We start from the raw sequence: 27,187 nt of genomic DNA, 5'->3' as shown, positions 1-27,187 counted from the left end.
TATAGGAGAAAGGAAATGAGCTGTTATATCAGTATAAGACACCTTTATACCAGTATAACTATGTCTGTGCTAGAGGTTGTATTGGTATAATGGGGAAATGCAGGGTCAAATCAACTCTGGAGGAAGAGGTGCTAGAACCAGGATCTCCTGCTGTCTGGACAAATGGTGTAACCACTAAACTGTTGGACTAGAGAATAAGGAAGAGTCCTCTCCTCCTCTACCATCATCTTATCAATTTTATTTCTGGCATTTTTGCATGAAAGAGAATCTTATTCTGCCACGGATGAAAATAAAATCCAAACCGCAAGTAAACACCAAAAATTACCCTAAAAGCATCTATGAATGTCCCACTTAGATGCATGGAGGTAAAATAGGATTGAGCTTAAAAGGTGAGAGGGCCACTTTTCTTCCTACCTACTAGCTGTGTTTTAAGAGTTACCTAATGTTCTGCGTGTCCCCTGGGCATTTACACAACCAAAATCCAGCCAACTGAGCATGCTTAGAAGGGAAGTACGCGATGAATGAATACACATGGAATCAAAACTGTGCATAAGTGCCAAAGATTGGTAATGTGCAACTTTGTAAATGCCACTTAGACGTAAAAAGATCAACTAGGATTTAGCTATTAGATACTTAAAAACCTAGCTGATCCATGGGTGGGGATAAATAGTCTGAAGCTAGAAATTGCCACTATGTCTGTTTTCTGCTGGAAAAGACTTATTATGGATAAGAAAAGTAGCTTTTGACTTTCAGGAGTGCTTTTTGTACTGTAAATTACCACAAATATTTCTGGTGATAAACTTTGTATCTTGGCATAAGGCCCAAATGAATTTTCTTTAGGTTGAATGAAACCTTTGTATCCCATTTCTAGAACACTTGGTGTTTTAGAGCAGAAGTGCTGGCTTACATTTCTTTCATACAATGATATAAATAATTTGCTGTTGCAGAGCTGATGTGAAGTGATCTAAGTGTTTTATTTCTTGCTATAAGGTTAAAAGAGTTTACAAGGTCATCCTTGTCTTCACAGCAGAACAGATGAGTTGCTGTCCTTTCTTCAATGATCTTTCCCAGCCCACATGTCCTGAAAACACTGACCAACAACAACGTCCTCTACATTTAGCTCTGAAATTCTTTGAGCCAAGCAGTGCTCTGTGGTTTTGGCATGGTATAAATGGATTTTCAGACTTGGCTGCAGAGCTCTTTACTTTCCTCATTCTCGGTTGTTGGTACAAGGCTTAAATGAAGGCTGATGTTAGGTGGACTGAAAAAAATAAACTGGCACTGATTGCACAGCATCATGGTAGACACAAAAATGTACACTAGTTCAGAATAAATGCCAGTCCTTCCTTAGCTCCCTTTTTTCTCATTTACACAGAACAGAGTCTGTTACAAAGGTGTTGAAGTGGCCATGGACAGTTGATCAATACTCAGGAAGGTCTGTAATGTTCAACTTTGTACAGTGCAGCTCCTCAACTAACTGTTATGTTCAGGGGTGAAGTTCTTTTGATTCAGAGTTAGGATGTTCCAGCTGGCATTCTTTTTCTTCTTTTTGTAACATCACATTGCCCTTTTCTATGCTGACATTATTGGGACAGAGATGTCTTTAAGATTTTAGTTCAGCTTCATTACTGAACTTTCAGTGCATTCAAGGGGTAATCAACCTTTTCTTGCTTCCATAGTGATTCAATCGAGACCTGAGGGGCTTTTGTTTTAATGAGTCTCCAGCTAAGTCCCAGAAGTGGTCCAGTGGGATGTTTGATCTAAGTATGACACACCTTGCCTCTTTGAGCAGTGTCCTTTCCTTTTTTCTTCTCCCTTCCATACCCTTTTTATTTTAATTATTGCTTTCCATTTGGAAGCATTATTTCCTATGGTCCATCCACAACATCTGACGAAATAAGCTGCTGCTTATAAAAGCATATACATCTCTGATTTAGTTAGACTATACAGTGGATATTTAACTTGGCTTCTGCCTAATCTAGGTATGTCATTTGTGATCTTATTGTTCAGCTAGAGCTTTTGGCATCCATATGATCACTAACTGTGTCACTGTAAATGCATCTCATAATTGGATTATGGATATTCTCATTACTGACCTTATCTTACCATTCAATGTAGAGTAACTGACCAAGACATAAGAATAAAAAATACCAGTCCTTGCTTCTTCAACTTTCTTCAGTATCCAGGTTTCACTGGTCCGTAACAAAGTCTGTATAATTATGGTTTTGTAAATGCACAACTTCAAAAAGTATTTGATTCTTATGACAAATTTGGAAAGTCCACCATAGGGCCAGCTGGCTGCTGCTCTTCAAGTGTCAACATATTTCAAATGGCCTTCTGCACTATTATTTGATGTTTTCCACCTGCTTTACATACCATGTGGATAGGGTGGTTGGCTGCAATCTAGAGATGGAGGCTGCTTGATAGTTATAGCCAGTAATGAGAACCAGGTCAATGTGACAATTGTTTGTTGAACCAGATCAGCCATAAGCTGCAGTGATTTACCAAACTGAGCCACCAAGACAATTCCACGAACATATAAAGAATCTTGAAGAGGAAGAATGGTGTTTGCCTCAATGCCACGGATAGCTGCCTTTTCCCAAAAGAACTGTCACTTCAGCAGATCCTACAAGCTTATTCAATTTTCTGAATCAAAGGTGCTATGGACGTCTATTTAAAAAAAAGTGTTGCCCACATCTTATTATTGTCATCCGTCTCCCCAGAAAGCTATCTCAAAATAAGATCTGGTCAATACTAGGACAACTGGATCTAGAACTTTGCTGAGCATTGTAGACATAAAATCAGGTTGTCTGTTCACAAATTCATGCATATTTTATTGCCATTGTGTAACAAGGCTATGCAGGAATGAAAATCAATGGTGGCAACACAACAAGAATTTCTCTAGAAACTGTGGAGCAGCAAACACCAGAAATGGGACTCTGCCAGACTTATTCATGCATGAGTATCTAGGAGCTCTGGCTGCATACATGTGTCTTCTTTGGAGAAAGACTAGCAGTACCAGTAACCCTAGATCTTTAGAATCCTTATGGTCAGAAAATGCATGGGCTGGGAGTGTAGCTGGTTTTTATATATGAAATGCAAAAGAAGAGAGGATCTTTTTTGCTTTTTTTCCCTATCTCTGCATTATATACTGTAGCAGGATCAGCCACAGTCTGGTGCCAAGTAGGTAGACAAACTGAAATAATCTTTTATGAATATTTTTACTGCTTGTTTCCTGAATTGCTCCTCAGTTATAAACACTGAGAAGGACTTCATTGCTTGTCTGGTAAAAGAGAAATGCTTCCTTAAAGTTGTTTTTATAGGCACAGTGCTGTTGCATGTTATCTGCTGGTTCTATGACATTTAAATCTTTATCTAGATGTTTTCAAGACTGAAAACACATTACATGCACTTGAGTGTCTAGATAGGATTCATTTGTGCTTTGATTTTTTGATGGTGATCTGCCTTGTCACCATCTAAACAAGAATTATGGAACTATTATCCACTGAAATGAGCAAGACTCAGATACAGCTGATGGAGCTGAAGGACTGGAAAAGATTGGTATTTTATCTTGAGTGACGTGGGTTAGAAATTCAGCAGAGATTGCAAGGCAAGCCAACATGTAGAGAGCTCAGATTTACTGAGTAATTAAAGGAAATATAAATGGCACTATTATTCATGTACTTTGGAAGTGCTATGGTCTGGTGGTCATACCATATGTATATTCTGACACACTAAAAATATTACTTAATAGATATTTTAAGTATGCATTGAGTAGTATCATCTTAGTAAGATGAGATAAGCAAAAAAAGGATATATGCTGAAAATGAAGAAGCTTTTGCTAAGGCTTTACAAAGCTGTCTGAAGGCTGTGATCATCCTTAGGCAAACATGTTAAGACTTAGGAAACTAGCTAGATGGCACCTAGGCACTGATTATTTTCTTTTTATTATTGCGCACATGGGTAGGATTGTTTCTGAATCCAGAAGAGTAGGGATCACTATTCAGGCTAGGCCGTATATTTTATTTACAGTGGATGCATCTACTCGTGTGTTAATGCACTTTTCCTAATGCACATTAAATTTAGTACCTCGGGAGGTACTAAATGAGCATTATGGCTGCCCTAATGTGCAGTAGCACAAGCACATGCTTTTTAGGTGAGTCTTAACACACAGTAGCCTATTTTACTGTGCATTCGTGTAATACCATGGTTTTTATACATTGCTTTAATGCACAGTAAAATAGGCTATTGCACGTTAAAGTGTATATGAAAATACACCCAGTGAGTCCTTTCTATCCTTCACCTGCTATCAGTTCTCCAATCTTGCCTTACAACAAAGAGGTGAGAGAGTCCAGTAGCATAACAATATTGGAGGTCAAAGCGGAAAGCTTGGAGTGATCCTGCTGAGTGGTAAATGCAAATAAATAATTGGGAGTGTAGGGTTTTCTGTTGCTCAAAGAGGGACTATTGTAGAGATGATAGAAGGACTATAGGATATGTCATTTTGGTTGGGGTTTGGAAGAAAAATGCATAGGGGAGTGGACTTCTGACTGGATGCGGATGCTTAGGCAATATACAGAAGTAATACACAATATTTGTCCTCAGCACCTTAGTGCTGAGACTGAACATACTGAGTATCAGTAACTTAAAGCTTAGTGTTTTTTTGTATAAGAGATTTTTTCTGTTTTGTAAACTAGAAAGTCTTTTTTTATATATAAAATGCCTTGATAATACTAAAGCAGACAAGGTGCTTTGAGTAGATGTGATATCTTTTATTAGACCATCTGAGTAGTTGGGGAAAAAGTTCTTGGCAAGCTTTTGGGCACCATCACCCTTCTTCAGGCATAGGGAATTCATGCCTGAAGAAGGGTGACTGCGCCCAAAAGCTTGCCAAGAACTTTTTTCCAACTACTCAGTTAGTCGTAAAATATATCACATCTATTCAAAGAACCCTGCCTGCCTATGTCCTTAGACCAACACAGCTACAAGCACAAACCCAGCAACATTGATAATACCAATGCCTTTGTACTGTTATCAGGGTTTATGTAGGATGCAAAAAGATATTCTTTGCACCTGAAACATGTACTAATGTACCACTGAAATAATCTCTGTCATGTCCTAGTGCTGAGTTCAGATACTTGATACTAGAACTGACCAATATGTCCTCCTCCTGGTAGGCAGCCTGGCTTACCACTTTTTGAGCTCCTTATAAAAATGCTATCCTGAGGCCAGATGTTTACAGGGATGTATGGCCTTGCTTTGAAAATATTAGGTTAGAGGTAACACTCCTAGGAATGATCTGAAGAATGTGTCAGGGTCCATCCATCAGACACAGAAGCCTCCAACATACTCAGGACTCTGTGCTTGTCTGTATTATTCTAAACTGCTTTGTATGTCCCTGGAGGTTTCCTGCTGCTTTTTGTTCTTATCATCATCAATATTTAAAGAATTGTTGGCAAACTAAATCATTTGAATTCAATTCTGTCAGCTTCAGAAACCGAAACTCTATATCTATCCACAGGAGAGGTTTCATACACAGGCAGTCAGTAAACTTCTTCAGAATGTCTTTCCAATGTACTTCCATTTTGACATGAATGAAGTGACTTTAGGACTGAAAAGATCATAAGATTAGACTTTGCCTTTCTGCTAGAAGTGCCAATAAAAATGTCAGTTGTGCTAGTGATTTTTATCATGTGCATAATTCAACTGGGAACTAAACTGAGCTTATAAATGGTTTTATCTAGGAAAGATATCACACACTAATCTAGACCTGTTGTGTGAAAGACTGGTGGTGGCTCCTTTATACTACTGCTGTCGCAAGTACATCTCCACCACTGATGAGTAGGGTTGTATGAAGCTTTGGTCCCTGATTCGATTCGGCGGAGATTCGGCCTGATTTGGTGGCCAAATCTCTGAATCGAATCAGAGGGACCCTTTAATCTCTCTGAATTAAATTAAATCCTCTGAATCCATTCAAAGAGATTCAGAAAGATTTGGAGATTTGGACATAGACACAGCTTTAAATGTTTTTTCTGCATACCTCTAGGTACCAGGCGGCTTGTGAATGCTGTGATGCTGGGGTGCATGGAGCATCCCACAGCAGCATGTGGGGCTGCCCAGTGTGCTTGGCAGCAGATTGGGAAGTGGACCAGAAGCACGTCCGGGTCCTCTGGGGAGTGTGTGTGCTTCCAGTCCACTTCTGGGTTCACCACCTGTGGGACGCTTCATCCACCCCGGCATTGCTGTGTTCACAAGCCGCACTGGTACCTTGAGGTATGTAGAAAAAACATTTAAAGCTGTGTCTGTGTCTGAATCACTGATTCTCTGAATCAGCATTGAATCTTCAGATTTGGATTCAGCCAAATCAAATTAGGGACACTGATCCGAGTCAACTAATCGGATCACTGTCCCTGATTTGGGCTGCATCTGAATCAAATAGGGCCTGCTTCACACATGCCTACTAATAAGGTAGCACTGGGATATTTTAAGATAAAGCTAACAGCAGACATTCATTAGTCTGGTCATGTAAATTCTGACTCACCCACTTAGTTGTATAAGTTGTTCAATTGAAGTCATAGTGTTATGTCCTCCTATAAATAACATCCTTCAAGTGCTAACACTGTTTGTTACTAACCTGAGCTATATTTGAATCAGTGACCTAGATTACAAAAAGGATCTGTAGTGTATTACCAATCCTCTGAGCCAGCCAGTCACCCAAACCAGAGGAGCTTGTAAGAAGTCAGCATTTATTACTTACTTTAATCATGGCAGACAGATTCTACATGAGTGTGAGAGTAAAAGAAGTCATAGCAATATTATAGATTAATGTTCTCAGTATTACATTTTATGACAAAAGGTGGTGTTCCATAGGAACCTTAAAGTATACTTGAAAGATCAGTCACATGAAAAGCAACTCAGCACATACTCTCACAACATAAGCTTTAAGTACAACCATCTCTATTAATTTATTAGGATTTGTTAACTGAGCACTTTATAAATCATACTACTAGTTGACAGGGTGAGGACATGCAGTATAGATTTAAAAAAAAAGTATTACAGAATGGGTTCCTATTTTTGGTTAATATCTCATGACAGGAAATGAAATTTCCCCCTCACAATGCTCTCTTGTTTCCCAATGTATTGAGAAAACCTTGGGGGGCAGGGGGAATAAAAATGAAGTTGTCTAAGAGGGAACAATTATTTAACATATACAGAACAGAGCACGTCTATTCCTCCATTGAAATACTGGCCCAATGGCATTTAATGAAATACTGGCATTTAATATGGTCCAATAAACAACACATTCCTACAGAAATTACTCTTAAAGTGTTGGAAAATGTCTAAGAGTTGAAGGGATTTTTTGTGGTTCTTCTAAATTTTTATGTCAAACGTTCCAGATGAAAGTAATTATCTCCCTTTCTTAGAGAAATGGCACCTCATTCATTTGGTTAGCTGAGATCCTCATTTCTTCCAGGATGTCCCACCCTGTAGCCAGCACTTTGCCTATCCTCTTTGCTCTGAGTGTTCTAGGATGAAGATTTCCAAGACACTGTCAGTGAAGAATAAAGGATAAATTAGGCTAGATAACTCATGTGTCCTTATCTGAACTCTCTGGATGCAGTCTAGAAATACACATTAAGTTAAAACAAGAATACCTTTACCCAGAAAAAAATTACAATACAAATCTAAATTTACGCACATGGAAGTAAAACGAGTGTTCCAAATCTAGACAGTTTTCCTGAGATGTCTAATCCAGTTTCATCTTTCCCTGTTAGCAGAAAAATGTTATCCATGTGAGAAACTACATCCAGTCATAGAAATGCCTTGACTTTAGGGGAAAAATCAGTACATAATGGGCCCATACCTTAGAATAGCAAGAATAAAGACTACTTCTGATTAGTGATTTACAAGGATCCTGGTTTTCTCTGATTTTAAAAAAATCCCCAGTTTTTGGTTAAAAAAACCCCAACCCCCAAATCCACATTTTTCCATGATTAAAATGAAACACCACCATGTATATACAGATAGATGTATTATATCTATATATTAGTGGTATTTCATTTGGGGTTACTTTTTTAACCAAAAATTGGGGATTTTTTTTTTAAATCAGGATCGCTGGTGATTTATGAAGAAAGGCAGAAAGAGCTTGGGTTATTTAGCCCAGAGAAGAGAAGTTGCAGGGGATTTGATGACAGTCTTCAAATCCCTGAAGGAAGTAGAGAAAAGATAGGTGACAGGTCTAGGAGCAATGGACTCAAGCTTGAAGCAGAAGAAATTTAAAATTGGAGATTAGGAAGAACTATGAGGGTGGTCAAGCACTGGAATAAGTTGCCTAGAGAAGTTGTGGAATCTCTATCCCTGGAAATTTTCAAGAGCAGTTTAGACAGATGCTCGGCTGAGATGGTTTAGTCAGGGATGATCCTACTTGAGCAGTGGCTGGACTGGTAACCTCATGTGGTCCCTTTCAGTCCTACTTTCCTATGATTATACTTTTATGCTACTATTAAATACTATATTTAACTCCTTGCTAGAACAGTGATTTCTAAATGCCTATTCTTGAATATTTCTTTAATTTTTGATCTAGTTTTGGTTATATGTATTGCTTTCCTACCAGCTATCCAGTATTTGACAAAACAGGGCAAAAACCCTTCAAATCTGGCATTTTTCTGTTTCTAACTAACAAGATTAGCACAAGAAATGTTTCAGTATGTTGCCTTTTATATTAAGAGCATTGCTTGGAATGGACATTCGTACATAAAAAGCATTTTATTTAAGTATAGTAACAGTATTCAAATATTTTATAGGGAGGTATCTCCAGTATCTCCAGCTGATACTGAAAGAAGAAGCACAACTGAGAGAACTACAAGGTAGGACCAACATACCCTTAATTGAAATTTTAAATGAATAATTTGTCTAAACTATTAATCCTGGGTATAGTTTTCAAAACTGCCGAAGTTACTCAGGGACCTAAATCTCACTAAAATCCATGGTCTTAAGCTGTTTTAAAACTACAAACTCACTGTGCCTGGTGGCAGCTTCTTAAAACATGCCACATAGCTCTGATTGGATTATTACTTGTACTGGAAACAGTATTGTTTGCATCTTCACTCTGAGGGTGGGCTAATTAGCCCTACTAAGTGACATCCCATCCCCAGTGCTTCACAAGTATGGCTATACTGCATCTGGTCTGTGTGGAAACGTATGCTGAGCTGTGTGGGATATTTGAGGGTGTTTCTATCAGCCACAGTCAGTTTACCATCTAGATATGCACTAGATTCCTAAGTGCTTACATTGTACAGGCAGAATTAGGATAGATTTTTTGGTGGAACTCGTTGAAGAACTTTCAACATAACTTTTTTCCGTCAGAGAATGAAATCAAAGTAGTTTATAGGAACATCTTGCCTTTCAAATTGTTGGTAGGAAACAGTCAAAATATGTCATTTTGTTTTGACAGTATTGAAATTTAATTTCAAAAGGGTAAATACTGGGGTTTTTTAGATTTCTCATTTCAATTCATATTCTTTCTCTGTTTGTCTGTGTGTGTACATATGCATATTTAATGTTATTGCATTATTATGTAAAAATCCAATTATCAAATCAGTTCTAGTTTTGGGAAAATAAAAACAGAATTCAGACAATAGAAATGCCACGTAAAGAAGCAAGAGTCCAGAAACTCCAGAATGAATGAACCTAGTTCATTACTAGTATTTACCAGTTCATAGCTGTGATACCTAAACACCACCAGAATGAAAATTAGAACAGAGCTATGTTGGTCCAGAGCTATACCTGGTCTACCATAGAAACTATGGGGAATCTTCAGATGAGTAAGCTAGAAAAAGCTATGTTTTCTCAGCTGGGAGGCAGTTTTGCATGCATCATAGAAATATTTGGCTGATGTTATGATTTCAAGCACTATTTAAATCTTATTGTATGCTAAAGGCTTGCATGTTTTAAAGTTCTTGAGTAAGAGTGCTCAGAAGGTGAAGTCCCTTTTGACTTGGTGTTAAGGATGATTGTTTTTTCTTAAAACATAATCAGGTGTTTCATATTTTTGGTGCTCACATTTTATTTTATAAATTGTCTTGACTTAGTAAATAAAATTAATGAATGTTATTGAATAATAGGCGTTGAACTTCTCCATCAATATCACAGTGTTCTTTTCTGAGGAATGTGTCAATTGCCTCTTCTTTTATTTCAAGCAAACACTTAATTTTAGCTAATTGGTAGTTGGATGTATTGACTGTGACTGGCCCTGGTTTTGCTTTATCTTTAAAGAAGCCAAGGTCATGATGATCTCATCACAGCAAATCCCATTTCTATCACAAGTGACAAGGAGCAAGTCTTACAAGTCTCTCAGTCTTAGACTCTCAGTTATATGGCCCCCACTAACCCTGGCACAGAAAACAAAGGTATTTTGTAGGGGGATTAAATAAAGTTTTGAAGTACTTGTATATTATTACAGTTGTGCCTGCTGAAGACAGCAGGGCATTTTAACCAGTTATTAAAGCGCTCTGATTCATAAAGCTTTTGATTTGTGTGTGAGACCTGCATACAGTAAAACGAATTTGCTTGTAGTCCATAAATATTTCTACGGACTGAGCTAATGGAAGTTACTGGACTATTGTCTTAACAGGAGCTATGCAATTACTTCTGCACTTATAGCCATGTGCAGTATTGGCTTCTGAATATGGTACTATTCGTTCATGCATTAAATGTATTGCCTGGATATAACCCCGTTGTTTGAGAGAGAGGGAGAGACAGAAATGTTCAGTTAACACCATTCTAAGGATATGTGTAGACCCCTGAGTATTGGTGCTGCTCTTAAAAGTCCACTTTTTAATTTAAAGGGACATGTTTTGGATCAGAATACAAGAGGCACTGAAGTGCAACAAAGCAGGAAGCACCTAAGATTTTGTCAAATTAGGTATATGCAGAGCAGACTCAACTAATAAAGATCCAAGTTTTCTTGTTGGATTGATTGTGTATGTGGTTGGCAAATCAGACAAGCGGAATCTTTATTATCGATACTAAGATCTCCTTGGCCACAGGGAACAACTTTTATCAAATGAATTAAACAAGTTTATACTCAGAGAGAATTGGCTAGCTAGCTATTTTTTTTGTTTATACCTTCCACCTGAAAACTAAAAAAGGTCTGTTTTTTTGTGACATGGGTTACAGATGATTGCTTTTATATGTTGCTCCATTCTCCAGTTCACTGGAGAAAGAAACATTAATTGGAAATCAACACAAAAGGTCTGCATTAAAATGAAGCTACTTAGCATTTTTCTATATAGAAAATTATATACTACGGTTTGTTTTTTCTGTAATATCTCAACCAATAGGGTATGAAAATACTGTACTACCCCAACATAAAATATGAACAGTAGTACAAAATCAAATCTACCATAAATTATTACTATAATAATTTAATTGTATAAATGTAAATAAATCAATTCTACCCATGTTACATTTTTACTAAAAGCAGTGAGATTAAAGAAAGCCTCATTTGTCACAGGATTGTAGAGCAAAATCAAGCTAAATAGTAAAATATATTTTTATAAAGTAATTGTCCTAAAGGAATTTAGTTTTAATGTTCACAAATATTTCTTTGTGAGCTAATGCTGGTAAGATGCTAATGCTAACACACTGGAAGCTTATTCCTCCTTTTCTTGTCATACATAGTGTATAGGAAAGATCTTAACTCATGCAGTGATATGAATATATTTAGGTCAAGAAAATGGAACTTTATGTTGGAAGTAATAAATTAATTCTTACATAATTTTTCTCTTGTAATGGAGAATGTTAAGCATGTGTTCTTGTTACCATCACCAACAGTTTAGCATAATCATATGTGAACTGTTAACTTGAGCTGTCCACTATTCACTTCTCGGGGAATGCATATTTGCCTAGGTTTCTTCAATTTTTACAGTTCTACTTTTATCCAATTTTATAAGCAAGCAGAATATTTTAACACCATTCTATTTTTATGGTACTTTTTTACAGAGGAAAAGACCTTGATGATCTCAATGCAGTAACCACTGCTGCACAGAAAGATAAGAGGCAAGTTGCGATATCTCTGTCACATATTTTAAAATGGTTTGCAGTTGGGGAACCACTTTCAGTATGAGTTTTGTTTTGGTGACAGTTAATTTCAATAAATGTAGCCATTTGAGTTCAAAGATGACATCCATGAATTTACTTGATTTAAGCTGTTAAAGGAAGACTCATTCTTATATGTTTTTAACTCTGCAGTAAATACTAGATAATAAATATGAATAGTTCAGTAGAGAAGGGAATGTACAGCAGTTGTACAGATGTTTTCTATTAAACTCAATCAGTACAGCCACCATAAAATGGCAGTTAAAGATATCATTCTCACTGTAACAGGGTGGCCTCCTCATCAGGTCTTTGCTGGCCACCCTGCTCTTGGGGTAACTACCTGCTTCACTTTCCTGCCACGCCTTGACGGAAAAATAAGGGAGTTGCCACTAAAGTGGGAGGCTACCCATTACTCACTTTGCTGACAAGGGCCTAATACCTGCTCCAACCTACCCTCCATGGGTCCCATGCCTCACAGATGTTACTCTGGTGTTCCTTCTCTGGCCTGTGGACGGAGCACACAGTTGTAGCTCTTTTCTACAGCCCTGGAGGGCCACTCATGTACTACCCCTCTCTCACAGGCATCCCACTGTGCTGGCTCTCATCCAGCCTCTTTCATTCTGCCCACTCTCAGGGGCCACACTCATGCTGTCCAGCCTCACCTGGCTTCAGGCTGAGCTCTCCTCGCCTCAGTCAGCCCTGGTGCAGCCTGTTGGGTATCTCCCACTACTCTCACCTGAGCGTTGACTGAGCGATTGTATGACTGTAGGCTTATTTTGCTCCTAGCCCCTCACCAGATTACTGTGTCCCCACTGGGCCTCCTCACTCACCCACACTCATGGGCTGCTCTGTTCATTGCTCCTCCCACACAGAGTCCCTCTACTCATCACCCCTCTCACACAGGGTCTGACTTGCACCCCCCAGGCTTAACCCTACTGCCCGGGCACAGCCCCAGGTCACTCCTCCTGCCTGAACTCTGACTCAGGGCTTCTTAACTGAGCACTGGGCTCCCCCTGCTTGCTAGAACACCACCAGGGATGTGGGGCTGGGGTTATTAAGGCTCCCTGACCCACCTTTCACTGGGGAGGTAACTGGCCTGGCTTTTTCTGGGGGCTCCCACACCACTAGGAACCCCACCAGACCACCTTTCCCTGGCAGGGTGAAGAGATGCATCTTACCCAGGACAAGGAGTCACCTCCTACCCATAGCTCCTGCCCTTACATCCTGACTCTGGCCAGAGCAGCCCCTCAGCCTGATGTTTCCTCCTTCCTTCCTGCAGCAAACTGTAGCCCAGCTTATATCCCTGGGCCAAAATGACTACCCTAATTAGGCACCTGCTGCCTGTTTGCTGCTCTTAAAATGGCAGGTACCAAAGGTGCCCTGCCACACCCGTGTAACTTTCAACTTCTTCCTCTGTTCTGTGCTGCATCCATTCTAGTAAATCTTTATCATAGTGTTGCAGGGCACTTACGCGCCCTGCTCCTAGAGAGGGTTATGAATTTAAGGGGGGAGGTGTGTAGCAGAGCACTAGGGTGCTCACTACTGGCAATGGTAATAAGGGCCCAGCTGCCAATCGTCAGGGCAGCGCAGGTGAGGGTTGCTGGGGCAACCAATTTGGTCAGCTGGCCAGAAGGGGGCAGGGCCTGGCCTTTATAAGCAGCCAGGCTGGGGCCAGAAGTCAGTTCCCCTCTGGCAGCCTGAGCAGAGCAGAGCAGAGCAGAGCAGAGCAGAGCAGAGCAAAGCAAAGCAACGCAACGCAACGCAACGCAACGCAACCTGACTGCCCGAGCATTGGCATGATGATACGGGGTGGAGAGAACCCTGACAGGGAGGTATTGAAAGAGGGCCAGGGTGGTGCAGAATTTATGTTATAGCCAGGAGGCTTCATTTGCGTTACAGCCAGTTGGCTTATGGCTTTGTGTTTGGTTATTTGTGTAAGACCAGAGGATCAGGAGAGGCTGTAGGGGTTGGAAGAGGCCTCAGGGGAGCTCCCCAGTAATGTGGGGTTCCTGGTGCCCTGGGAGGGCACAGCAATCTACCCCAGCCCCAGTGGGGCAGCATCGGAAAAGGCCAGGTGAGGCTGAGACCGCCTGAGCCTGAATGTAAGGAGCCTGAGTCGGGCATAAGACCCATGAGGAGGGTCAGGGGGCCAGGCACAGCTATGGCCACCTGAGCCCCGACCACGGGAAGTGCGGGAGACAAGGTCCCAGTGTGGGCGACGTGAGCACCGGGAACGCGAGACAGGCCCCTGTGGGGGTGAGCGCGTGGTGAACGTGGAGAGACAGGCCCCAGTGGGGCACTGTGTGTACAGGAGAGGCCCCAGGAGTGGGGGTGAGCTTATTGAGAGCCCCCCGGAGAGGGCGTGTACTCAGAGAAGCCCCTTGGAGAGGGCCAGCGTATAAGTAGATGCCCAGAGAGGGCAGACGTATGAGTAGATGCCCGGTGAGGGCGAGAACAAGGTTAGAGAGCCCGGTGAGGGCGAGCATACCAGTGAGACGCCCTGGAAGGGGTCACTAGGGAAGAGTATAGACACGATAACGTCCGGAACACCTGAGAGGCTTGGGGCGTGGTATTGGGATAGAAGGAGCCATGCAACACCCATAGGGTTGGGGCACCAGAACCTATTTATATAGAGCAGGGACCAGGAGGGCAAGAGTACCGGGTCCAAGGACTGAAGTAAAGGCAGCCTCCCATTAATAGTATAGAACCATCAAAGTCGTGGCGGGCGAGAACGAGGGTGCTAGACGGGCAACTTGGCACGGTAGGGGTGCCAGGAGAGATCACGGCCGCTCCTGGGTCCCTGCCCCGTGACACATAGCCCTTAAAATGCTGTGCTGGATATCTAAAAGACATTGAATATTTACATCTTCTTGTTCAATGGACACACTTGAGTTTGCATTTAACCATGTCTAAAATCTGAATTCTAGCAAGATTAAACTTTTCATAGAATAAGTTTGCTCAGTGCTTCCACAACTCAAAACTGAAGTCCTCAGGTATTTGTTAGTAAGAGTTTATAAGTTTTACACATTAGCATGAAATACTGTACAATGAGGATGGATGTCCAGTTCAGACAAATCTTGGCAGATTGGAAAGTTGGGCTAGAGCTAACAGGATGAAGTTCAATGTAGACAAATTCAAGGTGCTACACATCAGGAGGACTAATCAAAAACACAAATGTATAAAGGGTGATGTCTGGCTGAATGGCAGCACTATGGAAACAGACTTGGGAGTCCTGTTAGATCCCAGAATCAGTACAAGTCTGCAGTGTGGTGCAGCTGCATAAAAGGCAAATGCAGTTTTGGGATGCATCAGTAGAAACATTAGGTGCTAGACATGGAAGGTGATAGTGCTTCTACTCAGCACAAATTACGCCTCATCTGGAGTATTGTGTGAAGTTCTGGGCTCCACATTTTAAAAAGGAAGTGGAGAAGTTAGAGAGAATCCAGAGGTGGGCAACAAAGATGATCAAGTGCTTGGAAGGCAAGTCATATGAAGAGAGGCTGAAGGAGCTAGGCATGTTCAGTTAATGGAAAAGGCACATAAGAGGGGACATGATAGCAGTCCTCAAATACTTGAAAGGCTGCCATAAAGAAGAGGGAAAGCACCTTTTCTCTCTTGCTGCAGAGAGGAGGATGTGGACCAATAGCTTGAAGTTGCAGCAAAGTTTATATTGGATATCTGGAAAAACTTCTTCATTGTTAAAATGGTGAGGCAGTGGAATAGACATAGAAGTTGTAGATTCTCCATGATTGGAGGTGTTCAGGAAGAGGTTGTACAGCCACGGGTTGGGGATGATCTAAGTATAGCTATATTTATGTTCTACCACAGGTATTCCCCATGCTTCTGGGATTTGCTGGTCATCCCCACTCCTTCTCCCTTCCCCCCAGCACTTCTGCTATATGCATCAAGATGTTTTTAAGCCTTCCCAGAGGCATTGGGGGTGTTGGCTATAGCCAAGGCCAGGGACTTTGTGGGATGTGCCAATGCTTCTGCTGGGACCAATGCCAGAGTTTTCAGGGTAAAGGGTCATGCTACTCTGCTTAGGGTCAGACCAATCACCATATTTGGGTTCAGGAAGAAATTTTACCCCATGGTCAGATTGGCATGGACTGTGGTTTTTTTTGCCTTCCTGTGTAGCAGGAGATGTGGCCCTCTACCTGGGACCTCTTGAGTGTATGTTGACAACATTTTATAGAAGCAGGGCAATGGTTGCCGTGTTCTCCCACTTTACCTGTGTTTAGGGTGTTAGATCTAGGTTGTGTCAGATTTGATGCTAGTCTTATGCAGAGTTTAGATTATGGTTTGTATGGGATGGTTTGCATAGTGATGATCCTGCGTCAGGCAGGGAATTGGACTCCATGACCTCTGGAGGTCCCTTCCAGCCCTATTTCTTTGGGCCTGTCTTGTTTTGAGTATCCATTCGCGCGCCACTTTGGTGCGGGCTCCTGGTGATGGACACAAGGAGGCTTTGTGCAACCTCTGATAGAGACCCCGATCACCCTGGGGAAGAACCCAGAACTCGTCTGCCATGACTTTGAGTGTTTCTTCAGTGGTGGGATCTCCCATTGGTGGTCCCACGAGGTGGGTTGTTCCTCCTGATGGATATTCATGGGGCTCCACCCCTTCCATTCGAGGGCCAACACCCCTTCCATACACCAGCCTCTGATGGGCCACCTGATCTCGATATAGCTGGCCCTCCAGTCTCAATGACACTTACCTGTCGCATGATCTCAGGTATTGGGTCTTCTTCTTTTCTTAATAGACTCTGGGTCTGTAGGAAGTTCCCCTCTCCTCTGGATCTCCTGTACTTTCTGCTGGTTGTCAGCCACTCTTCATGAGTGGTCCTAGTTGTACAGCTGTCTCCTGGAGCCCTCAATGAAGAGTCATCAGTAAATAAAATAGAATAACAAAATAAAACAGAAGTCAACTGAGGAATAGGCACAGGACAGAAAGAAGAAAAAAGGCAAGGATGCCAATTATAGGAACAAGACAGGTATGAAAAAGAAAAGATGAGGCTGAACTGCCTTATTATACTGGCTCTACCCTAGAGCCTGTGCCCTGCCACGTCCCTCGACACTGCTCCTCCCTCTGCCAGTTGAGGGCTTCCCATACCTCGCTCTAGGTTAATTCTTCTCCCACAGCCTGGGCTAAAAGCGTCCAAGTGTGGGGAGTGTCCACTGTCCTCCGTGCTTGTCCCTGCTTCTCTTGGAGCAGGGTTTCTTCCCACATGCTGGTACCGTCTGCGACTGGCGTGGGGCTTCTCTGTAGCCATTGCTCTTGAGGCGTCCCTGCCTGACCAGAGTCTTCTCTGTCCAGCCAGCACTGATTGCTGCCAGTGGGGACAGCATCTGTAGCCTCCGCTGCCTCTCCTGCTCTCTCTTGCTCCGAGCTGGCACCAGCTTTTATCCTGACCGGCTGGTGCTTGTCCGTGACGTCACCCGCCAGCCCCAGCTGTATATAAGCGTGACTAATGAACCGCACAGTTTTTTTTTTTTGTCAGCAGCGCTTGTCTAGTGTCTGGAGTCCTAAAGTAAGCAAGCACTCTTTACTCTTGGGGTTTCCTCTCTGGGTATGCGTAGCCCCCATGCTTGTACCCCTGGGACATTCTCTATGACTCTAATGTTAGTATTTGACCTTGCAATAATAAGCAAAAATGCTAGAAAAATGGATTGATGGGGAAAATATATTCCTTTTTTTCTTAGAATCTCTTTCTTGATCTTGTTTTCTCTTAAGTTAAAGATTAGTATGTTGCAGTGCGTTTGCTTTTTTATCTTAATAGGGGATTCCATTACCAAAGGGTTTTTTTTTTTTAATTAAGGGAAAGCTAGCACATAACTCAGCTTTCCCTTTCCTGGTGTGTGAAACATTACCATCCTAAAATAAACAGAAGCATTTCATCCATAATAATAAAGGTCTGATAAAGCCAATTTGATTTTTGGTTTATTTTATTTGCATCTTATGTTCTATTTTTGTCAGAGATAGGAATAAAATATAGTTATATATAGATGCTGTTAAATATTCTTCCAAAACCAAAGGAACTACATCTAACAGATTTCTGTAAGGCATTTGACTTTGTACCATGTGACATTTTGATTAGGAAACTAGAACAATACAAAATCAACCTGGTGTACATTGAATTAATTGCCAATCAGCTAATTGCAAATGGGGAATCATCAAGTAGATGTGTTTTTTACAGGGTTTCCTCCCAGGGGTCATTTCTCAAGTTTACACATTTACAGTCAATAGCCTGGAACAATCAATTTATCAATGGCCTGGAATAAAACATAAATCATTACTGGTATGGTTTGCGGGTGATGTAGATTGGGGGAAGTGTAAATACTGTAACAAAGAGGTCAGGTCGTCAAAACAGAGCAGCCTGGATTTTTTGGTAAACTGGGTGCAAGCAGACACTATTAATTTCTAGATGGACAAGTAGGAAGTTATTATGTAAGTAGTATTATCTTGGTATTTGGCATGGGTGTGACTGCCATTGGAATACTATATCTGGTTCCACCAGCCACTGCTCAAGAATGTTTAGAGAAGAACCTCAAGAATGATTAAAGGATTAAGAAACATGCCTTTTAATAGCAGAGACTATGAGCTCAATTTATTTAGTTTATGAAAGCAATGTAAGGGGCAACTTGATTACAGTTTGGAGGTACCTACCTGGGGGACAGACAATTGAAAATAAGAGCTTGTTGTCAAGCAGACAAAGGTATAAGAAACTCTTAGGCTGGAGGGTGAAACCTGACACATCCAGACTAAAGCATAATTTTTAGCAAGGAGAATAATTAACCTTTGGAACAATTTATCAATGGCTGTGATGGATTATTCATCACTAAATTTTTAAATTAAGATTAAATAGTTTTCTGAAAGCCCTGTTCAAATAAGCATTCAGGGAAATTTTACAATGTTTACAGGTCAGAGTAGATAATATATGTAGGTCCTGTCTGGTTTTATAATCTATGAATATTTTTTTATAATCTACAGAAGTTGCATTTTAATTGTGGAAACTGTTTTGGTCTTGGCAGTTACATAAGCTCATTTTAGGCCACTGCATGAAAACAACAAAACAAAACATTGCTTTACTGGAAGAGGAAGCATGTCAGTTTGATCTGGCTCTCCAGCATCTGTATAGATTGGGGGCTTCAGTGGGGCTTTTTGATGCTTTTATCTAAAGCTGATTTAACCAGCTATTAGATAAAAATGCCAAAAAGCCCCAATGAAGTGCCAAAAAGCCATACTGAAGCGCTCAATCTACACAGACATTGAGCAAGCCAGGTCAAACTAATGCAGTGCCTCTTCTGGGTATGCACTGTGGTCAGTGCAGGGGCACACTGAGCTGAAAGTAAAGCATTGTTTTTTCTCCCACATCTGTAAGCAGCCTAAATGAATATACTGGAAGCAATGAATTCATGTCAGAACTACAGAATCAAGTAATAAATCCATTAGGACTCTCCTTTCTTTCCCTTAACAGTCAGTTCACTTGGGATTTTCCTTTCTAGTAACACGTCAGAGTCCCGGGGTGGCTGTGATGCCCCCTAGTGGCTCTGTGATCATGCCCTGCTCCACCCCTCTAGCACCTTCCACATCTGTCTCACCTGCTACACCTTGATGGAATAATGATAAATAGGGAGGATGCCCACAGATGTTTGTGTAGCCCTGGTTCCACTGAATCCCTGTTAGGGTCCCCAGCACCCTACTGGTCCTCACTGGTCCCCAGGCCCCTGGCTGGGCCACTACAGTTAACTGTGCCTGGCTGGGAACCTAAAGCTTTAAGAGCTAATTGCGTGGTTCCAAATCCTCCCCTTTACTATGCCCTATGCTTCACAGGTGTTACAAGGATATTGTTCCCTCTGTTGGAGCTTCAGCCTCTTTGGCCTCCACTCCTCTGATCTAGCTAGACCTTCTAGCCTGGGCCCACTGAATCAGACCTGGCTTTGAGACACTAGTTCTTGTTCGTCTCTTTCGTCACCACGCCCCTGTCCCCTATCTGCTGGGCCCCAGCCCCCTGTGTGGCTGCGCCTTCTCCGGCACCAGGCCCCCTGGCTCCTGTTTGGTTGCATCCCTCTGGGCACTGAGGCCTCCGAACCTCCCCTTACAGCCTTGTCCCAAACCTTCAGTATAAACACAACAGAAACACAAGCCTCTGGGATATAACATGAATAACATTGGAAATTGCCCCTTGCCCCTTTAAGAGGGCAAACCTTCCTTCACTCTTGGGCCAGCATACCTCCCAGTCTGGCTCCTTGTGAGCTCCCTGAGCCTGAGCCTTCCTGCAAGCAGCAAAGTGGTCAGCCTAGCACCCCTGGGCTCTCCTGGGACAGAGCTCCTTTCCCTGCAGCTGCTAGGGAGAGAATCCCCTGAGCCAGCCTCAGCCTTGGGCCGTGCCTACGTCTGATCAGCAGACCACTGGCAGGTACATGCTAATTGCTCCATTAGCCTGTGGCCCCGGTGTCCTGCCTAGCCTGTAGTGCTCCCTGGCTAGGCTGCTTCCTCCCTTAAAGGAACAGAGAGCCCTGGGCTCTCTGTTACACCTTGCCAGTCAATTGACTGGAGAAGTTTTATTTGAATAGGAAGCAGTCCTCATATTGATGTCAGGAAGGTCTAGATGGTAGTCTCTCTTATTAGCTTCTTCTAGAATAAATACTGTATTAATATCTTGAGTAATGTTGCATACTTCATAAATAACTCTCAATATAAGCCATTTGAAATGTGTTTTCAGTGTATTCAGCAATCTATCTTACTTTTATAAAGCACACATTTTTCCCTTCTTTAAAAAACAGTAAATCCATCCTTCTAGCTCATTATAGTTAAATCAAATATTTTAACTTACAGTAAGGTATTTCTCATTTTCACAGAGGTCAAGACCTTGTTGATGTTATTGAAGTAAAGAAATCTGTGGACCAAAATAAAAAGGGGTAAGACACAATTGATAAATAACCTTTACGCTCACTGGATATTGAAAGGGTTTGTCATTGCATAGTATTATGCATAGGAATATTTTCCTTAATAGAAGAAAGCAAAAGTTACAGCTTTTCAGTGAGAGAGCAATCTTTACTTGTTCTGTTTTGAAAATATATGCTTATATAACCGCGTTCATTTCACTCATCAAAAAAAATGTCTGAACAAAGATCCTTCTCCCCTCCCCCATCCAGCCTCTCTCCCCAGTACATGCAAAAATTTTTGGACTAGAGCTATAAATATAAATGCCTGATTTTCATTGAATTCTATGGGACTTAGGCTTCTAAATACAAATTAACTGCTTAAATACCTTTAAGATCTGGGCCAGGATGTCTCAAGAAAGTACAGGTAAGTCTCACTGATGCTCTATCATTCTCCAGTGCTTTTAGGGTTCCTTATGAAGTCTTATGGACTTTATTTGTTTCATGAAACTGCATTTTAATGATTAATTTTTAGGTAGAATACTCACAGTATATTATATCTATTTTATATTTTGTATTTCTGTTTAGAAGGTTTTAAAATAATAGATGTTTGAAAGGTAATTTTGATCTTTTTCTTAATATACAAGTGTCCACATCAGAAGTCCTAATCAAGCAAAAACCTAATTGAAAATCTCAAAGGAGTGGCAAATACTGAAAGTACATAGAGAATGAGATTCTCTCTCAGCCCTAAAAATAGACTGGCCAAATCATGGCTAAGGTATAATGGAGGATCCTGCTTTATGTTGCATGCTGTGCATGTAAAGCACTGCCCAGCACTTAGGAGGGTTCATTTAACAGAGGTCCATACCTTGGCTATCTAGTACAGTAAATCAAACTTCAGGCAAAATAACCAATGTTAGGACTCAGAGTCATTTTGTTCTCTGAATGCAACCATTGGTAAAATCAGAACTTAGTGGCCTTTGAGCTTCATTGGAAAAATCATGTGAAAATTATCAGCACTTACTATTTAAATCCTTTCATTACTTTGAGGTTTTGCTTTATGCCCTGTAGCACATCACGTTTACAGCAGTAAAAGCTGCAGGGAACCATGGTACTTCTGCCTGAATCCTGCAATGTCTTGGTGAAATAAGACAACAGTCTGTGTGTTTTTGTGTAGCTAGTCATTTCTAATAGACCCATCGCCTTAGTACACCAACACAGGGATGACATCATGCTCTTTAGAATCTATTCTCCATCTGGCTTATTCCTGAGCTGAAACAAAAATCTAGTAAAAACAAGACAGGAGCATGATTAGCTCCATATTTCTGTTACCAAGATCTGTATATCTCTCTTTTGTTCTGTTCTGTTAGCCATTATTTGAAACGTAGTATCCAAAACTCCATTGTTAATATTGCAGAAATAGCAACAAGAGCATGTAGAAAATCCTCACCGACACTGTAGCATTCAAGGAAAAATGAAAATGAGTAAGGGGGAACTTAATGAGTTTAAAGTTCAAGATAAGCAAACAAACATATAGGCCAGTTCTATATTTCTGCATCGCCACATAGGCATCCTGCTCCAACAGATTTTCCCTTTAAACTACTCGATATCAACCTATTTGATCTTGTTTTTTGGCATAAAGTCCAAAGGCCCTCCAATCCCATTTGGTGTGTTCAGTAATTAAAGTAGATTTCCTTTGTGCATGCCGTACTATACTGTCAGGAACAGGGATCCTGGTTTTCTCTGATTGGAAAAAAAATCCCCAATTTTTGGTTAAGAAAAAGTAACCCCAAATTCACATTTTTCTATGATTGAAATGAAACACTGCTATCTATAGCTATATCTACATATAATATGCATATATGATAGGTGTTTCATTTAATTCACAGAAAAATGTGGATTTGGGGTTACTTTTTTTAAACAGAAAATTGATAATTTTTTAAAATCAGAGAAAACCAGGATCCTTGGTCAGGAAGCATATCTCAGAGAAAACCAAGATCCCTGGTCAGGAAGCATATCTTCTTCATATCCATTAGCACTCTGCCTTTTCTCCGTCACTGACAGATCCACATGGGATTTTCCTTTTCAATACCCTTGCCAGTCAATTATCTGGAACATTTTTATTTGAATGGGTAGTAGTCATCATACTAATGCCAGGAAAGACTAGATGGTAGCCGTCCTCAGTAGCTTCTTTTAGAATAAGGCAGCATTCGGAGTATCTCAAAGCAAGATAAGAAAAGTGCCTCTCTGGATATAACAAGGGAGAGTGGCTGGTAACTGTCACCAGGATCCTACCCTAGAGGCCTCCTTAGGTAAATGATATCACTGGTGGGTGGATGTGGAATGTGGTTGAGCATGCTAGGGAGGAGACTTGGAGAGTAGGAAGGTAGGTTAATTCTAGACTGAAAATAGACCCAGCAGCCTGACCTTGATACCTGGAAAGATTGTGGAACAGGTCCTCAAGAAATCTATTGGGAAGCATCTAGAGGAGATCACGGTGATCAGGAACAGCCAGCATAGATTCGGCAGGCACAGATCATGCCTGACCAACCTGATTTCCGTCTGTAATAAGATGACAGGCTATGTGAATGGGGGGAGATCAGTGGATGACTTTAGCAAGACTTTTGACACTGTTTCCTCACAACATTCTTATTAATAAAAGAAATATGGATTAGACAAAAGTACTGTAAGGTGCATATGTAACTGGTTGGATCATTGTGTTCAACGAGTAATCATCAACAGCTCAATGTCTAGGTTTAAGGAAGTATCAAGTGGGTTCCTATGGGCTCTGTCCTGCATCAGGTATTGTTTAACTTCTTCATTAATGACTGAGTGAATTTTTAGCAAATATGTGGATGACACCAAGTTGGGTGGAGTTGCAGACACAATGAAGGACAGGATGAGGATCCAGAATAACCTGGATAGACTGGAGAAATGATCCTCAATCAATTGGATGAGATTCAATAAGGACAAGTGCAAAGTCTTGAATTTGAGACAGTATAATTGCATGCATAAGTACAGCCTGGGGAATGATTGGCTAGGCTGCAATACTGCAGAGAAGGACCCGAGGGTTACAGTAGACCATAAGCTGAATATAAGCCAACAGTGTGCTGTTGTTGCAAAAAAGGCCGACAGTGTACTTTCTTGTGTTAACAGGAGTGTCACTTGCAAATCAATGGAAGTGATTCTTCCACTCTGTTCAGCACTGGTGAGGCCTCACTTGGAATTCTGCATCCAGTTTTAGACCCTACACTTTAAGACAGATGTGGCGAGATTGGAGAGAGTATCAAAAATGAGTAGGGGCCTGGGAAGCAAGACTTTCATAGCTTCATAGATTGTGAGGCTGGGAGGGACCTTGGAAGATCATTGAGTCCAGCAAGCAGGAAAGACAACTGGGGTCAGGTGACCCCAGCAAGGTGACCATCCAGTCTCCTTTTGAGGATTTCCAGGGTAGGTGATTGTACCACCTCTGGAGGAAGCTTATTTCACAGTCTGAACAACTTCACTGTAAAGAAGCTTTTCCTAACGTTGAGCCTGAATTGATCTTCTAGGAGTTTGTGACCTTTACTCCTGGTTTTCCCCAAGGGTGCTCTGATGAACAGTTGTTCACTGAGCCCTTGATGTACGCCCCTGAGGTAGCATTAAGCAGCTACCACATCCCCTCTCAGCCTTCTCTTTTTCAGGCTGAACAGCCCCAGGTCCCTCAGCCTTTCCTCGTATGGCTTGCTATGCAAGCTTCTGATCACTTATGAGGAAAGACTGAAAGAAATAGGGTTACTTAGCCTGGAAAAGAGAAGACTGAGAGTGGATTTGATAACAGCCTTCAAATACTTAAGGGAAGATTATAGAGGGGAAGGAGATGGGCTTTTCTTTGTAGCCATAAGGGACAAGACTAAGAGCAATGGCCTCAAGCTGCAACAGAGGAAATTTAACTTGGAATTTAAGAAGAACTGTCTGATGGTGAGGGTGGTCGAGCATTGGAACATGCTAGAGAAATTATGGAATTTCTATCCTTGGAAATTTTCGAGAGCAAATTGGATAGACATTTGGCTGGGTTAGTCTAGTCAGGGATGATCCTGCTTTGAGCAAAGGGCTGGACTAGATGACTCATGAGGTCCCTTTCAGCCTTACTTTTTTATGATCCTAAGGCACTAATTGCCAGTCTTATGATCAGTTTAATTAAAAATATGAAGGACTAGTTGGTGGTAGACACTGAACAACTGACTCACAAAGTATAGGTGGTTCTTTGAGATCACTGAGGCAGCAGCATGAAGAGTGCTGCTGTTATTGCCAAGACTTTGCTTGCTGTAGGGATACAGAAGGCTTAAAACTGTAGGGTTGTCAGTCTGCCACAGGAGATCTAAATTCATGCTATTCTTTAATAAAAGAATGCCCTCGCTCTCAAAGCCCCATCAATCTACAAAGTGTTTTTTGACATTAATCTCATTGTTGCCTTTTAGGACAACTGAGCAAGTCTCTGATTTTCCTATGGTTCCAAATAACCAGTCTGGCACCAACTACTTTGATGACAGAAAAAAAGGATCCAGGTAACATAGCCAGTATGTTTAAAATGAAATTAGTGGCTCAAATGCTCTCTTGCACCAAGCTCAGGCAAACAGACTTTATGCTAAGAAATTCTGCGAAGTTTGTAATCCTTTCACCATCCTCTGAATTGGCAGGGTAGTCAATGTATAAATGTGCCTTTGCATTCTGGTGCATCCACATTTCTTTTTGTGCTGCCATGGAGGCCCAAAGATAAACAGCTCCAAGGTACACAGTGGAAAGCAGTACCTTGTATCACCTTGTATCCCACGCAGTGGAACTGTAAACAGTTTTTCTTGCCTTTCCGGCCACATCCAGAGTGAAGCATTTAGATTCTTTTAAAGCCTTTCTCTTACAGAGCTAGTGCATCTTCTTTTATCTAGAATCTGTAACTACCGCTTCTTGTTTTGTAAATCTGATGAAAAGTGTTAGAGACTGAACAAGTGGAGAATGCGGCAAAACTCCATTAATTGAAGGGTAGAAAGAAATCAGGTCAAGCAAAGAAATAACATGGTTTTCTGCACCCAGTCATAAAAGGATGCTCAACTGATTTGACAGCAAATATGCAGTGTAGCATTCTGCCTGAGAGAAGGAATATTCTGGATGAGGAAAATGAAAATCCTAGTGCTGTGATATTTCCATTAAAATGACAATAACAAATCTTATCCTCATGGTTATTGAGCAATGTCTCCTTTAGAGCAAACAGCACATTTTTGTGTACGGCTCTGCCATCAACACAGAACTAGTCTGTGTATGAGGTTTAGTTGTATTCTTCCAGGAGGAGTATAGGATGTATTTGTGTACAGTTTCCACTCCGTTCTTTTCTTATTATATATATGTAGGGATTACCTTTGAGTAGTGCAGTGGATAAAAATACCACAGGTCGGCTATGGGCCTGTCTACACTACAGACTTTCTATGCCATGCAGCAGTGCCTTTGAATATGCTATGCTGTTCTGTACAGGCTATACCCTAAACCATAAGCAGAGTATCTGTGTTCTTGTGCTGCTGCAGGCAGAGGCATAACTGGATACTTGAGCACCCTGGGTGAAGTGGGTGAACTGCTGGTTGCATGGCAGTGGTTGGACCAGCAGCACAGCTACTGCTATTTTTGCATCGCTCCCAGGGTCAGCATTGGGGCTGGTGCCCTGGTTGTCCACTCTTTGTTACACTACTGGCTGAGGGTAGACTAACTAGCACTGTTGAATGGCGGTTCTTCAATGCTGAGTGTCAATGTGTGTATGAGGTGCAGTGGTGCAGTTGTATCCCTCTTTGATTCCTGATCTACCCAAAGTTTAAAACCATTGTTTGACAGTGGGAGCAGCATTTCTATTTAGACAGCAGTGAGGGAGTTGCTTGGTTTTGTGGCTTATTACAAGCTATCTGGTTCCTTCTAAACTCTTAATTCCACAGGTTTTAACAATCCTCTCTCCTTTTTTAATGGCGTTGATGTTCCACTAATTAAGCTATCCTTTCCTCTGCCATTCTGCTGTCTGTTAGCTGCTCCTCTTAATGTAGCTCCTATTTCACAGCCCTGTAGACTATTTTAATCTCTAGCTATAAACATTAACTTAGTTGTGGAAATATTAACTCATGTGAACATCAAAGGTGTGGAAATAATGTTCAGTGAAGCATTGGATGCACTTTCAAGATGCTCAAGAA

At 41.3% G+C, this 27,187-nt stretch overlaps 1 protein-coding gene and 1 long non-coding RNA gene across 5 annotated transcripts in view; one reads left to right on the top strand and one right to left on the bottom strand.

The window, feature by feature from the left end:
- SCEL (sciellin) overlaps nucleotides 1-27,187 on the top strand; it is a 103,410-nt gene that overhangs the window by 64,266 nt on the left and 11,957 nt on the right. For all 4 annotated transcript variants that reach the window (XM_090023884.1, XM_090023901.1, XM_090023874.1 and 1 more), the window contains 4 exons: nucleotides 8,805-8,867; nucleotides 12,004-12,060; nucleotides 20,961-21,020; nucleotides 25,445-25,531. In XM_090023884.1, the coding sequence (XP_089880010.1) occupies nucleotides 8,805-8,867; nucleotides 12,004-12,060; nucleotides 20,961-21,020; nucleotides 25,445-25,531 (267 nt within the window). The remainder of the gene's footprint in view (nucleotides 1-8,804; nucleotides 8,868-12,003; nucleotides 12,061-20,960; nucleotides 21,021-25,444; nucleotides 25,532-27,187) is intronic.
- Nucleotides 7,386-20,968, bottom strand: LOC149874888 (uncharacterized). Its single transcript, XR_016438696.1, has 3 exons — nucleotides 20,936-20,968; nucleotides 16,817-16,962; nucleotides 7,386-7,549 (listed from the first exon to the last, which is right to left on the bottom strand). It is a non-coding gene; the product is annotated as an uncharacterized LOC149874888 (long non-coding RNA).

Source organism: Crocodylus siamensis, chromosome 1 (assembly GCF_052110815.1).
Source record: "Crocodylus siamensis isolate JL-2025a chromosome 1, ASM5211081v1, whole genome shotgun sequence".
Taxonomy (NCBI): Eukaryota; Metazoa; Chordata; order Crocodylia; family Crocodylidae; genus Crocodylus; species Crocodylus siamensis.
This window is presented reverse-complemented; position numbering and strand designations above follow the sequence as displayed.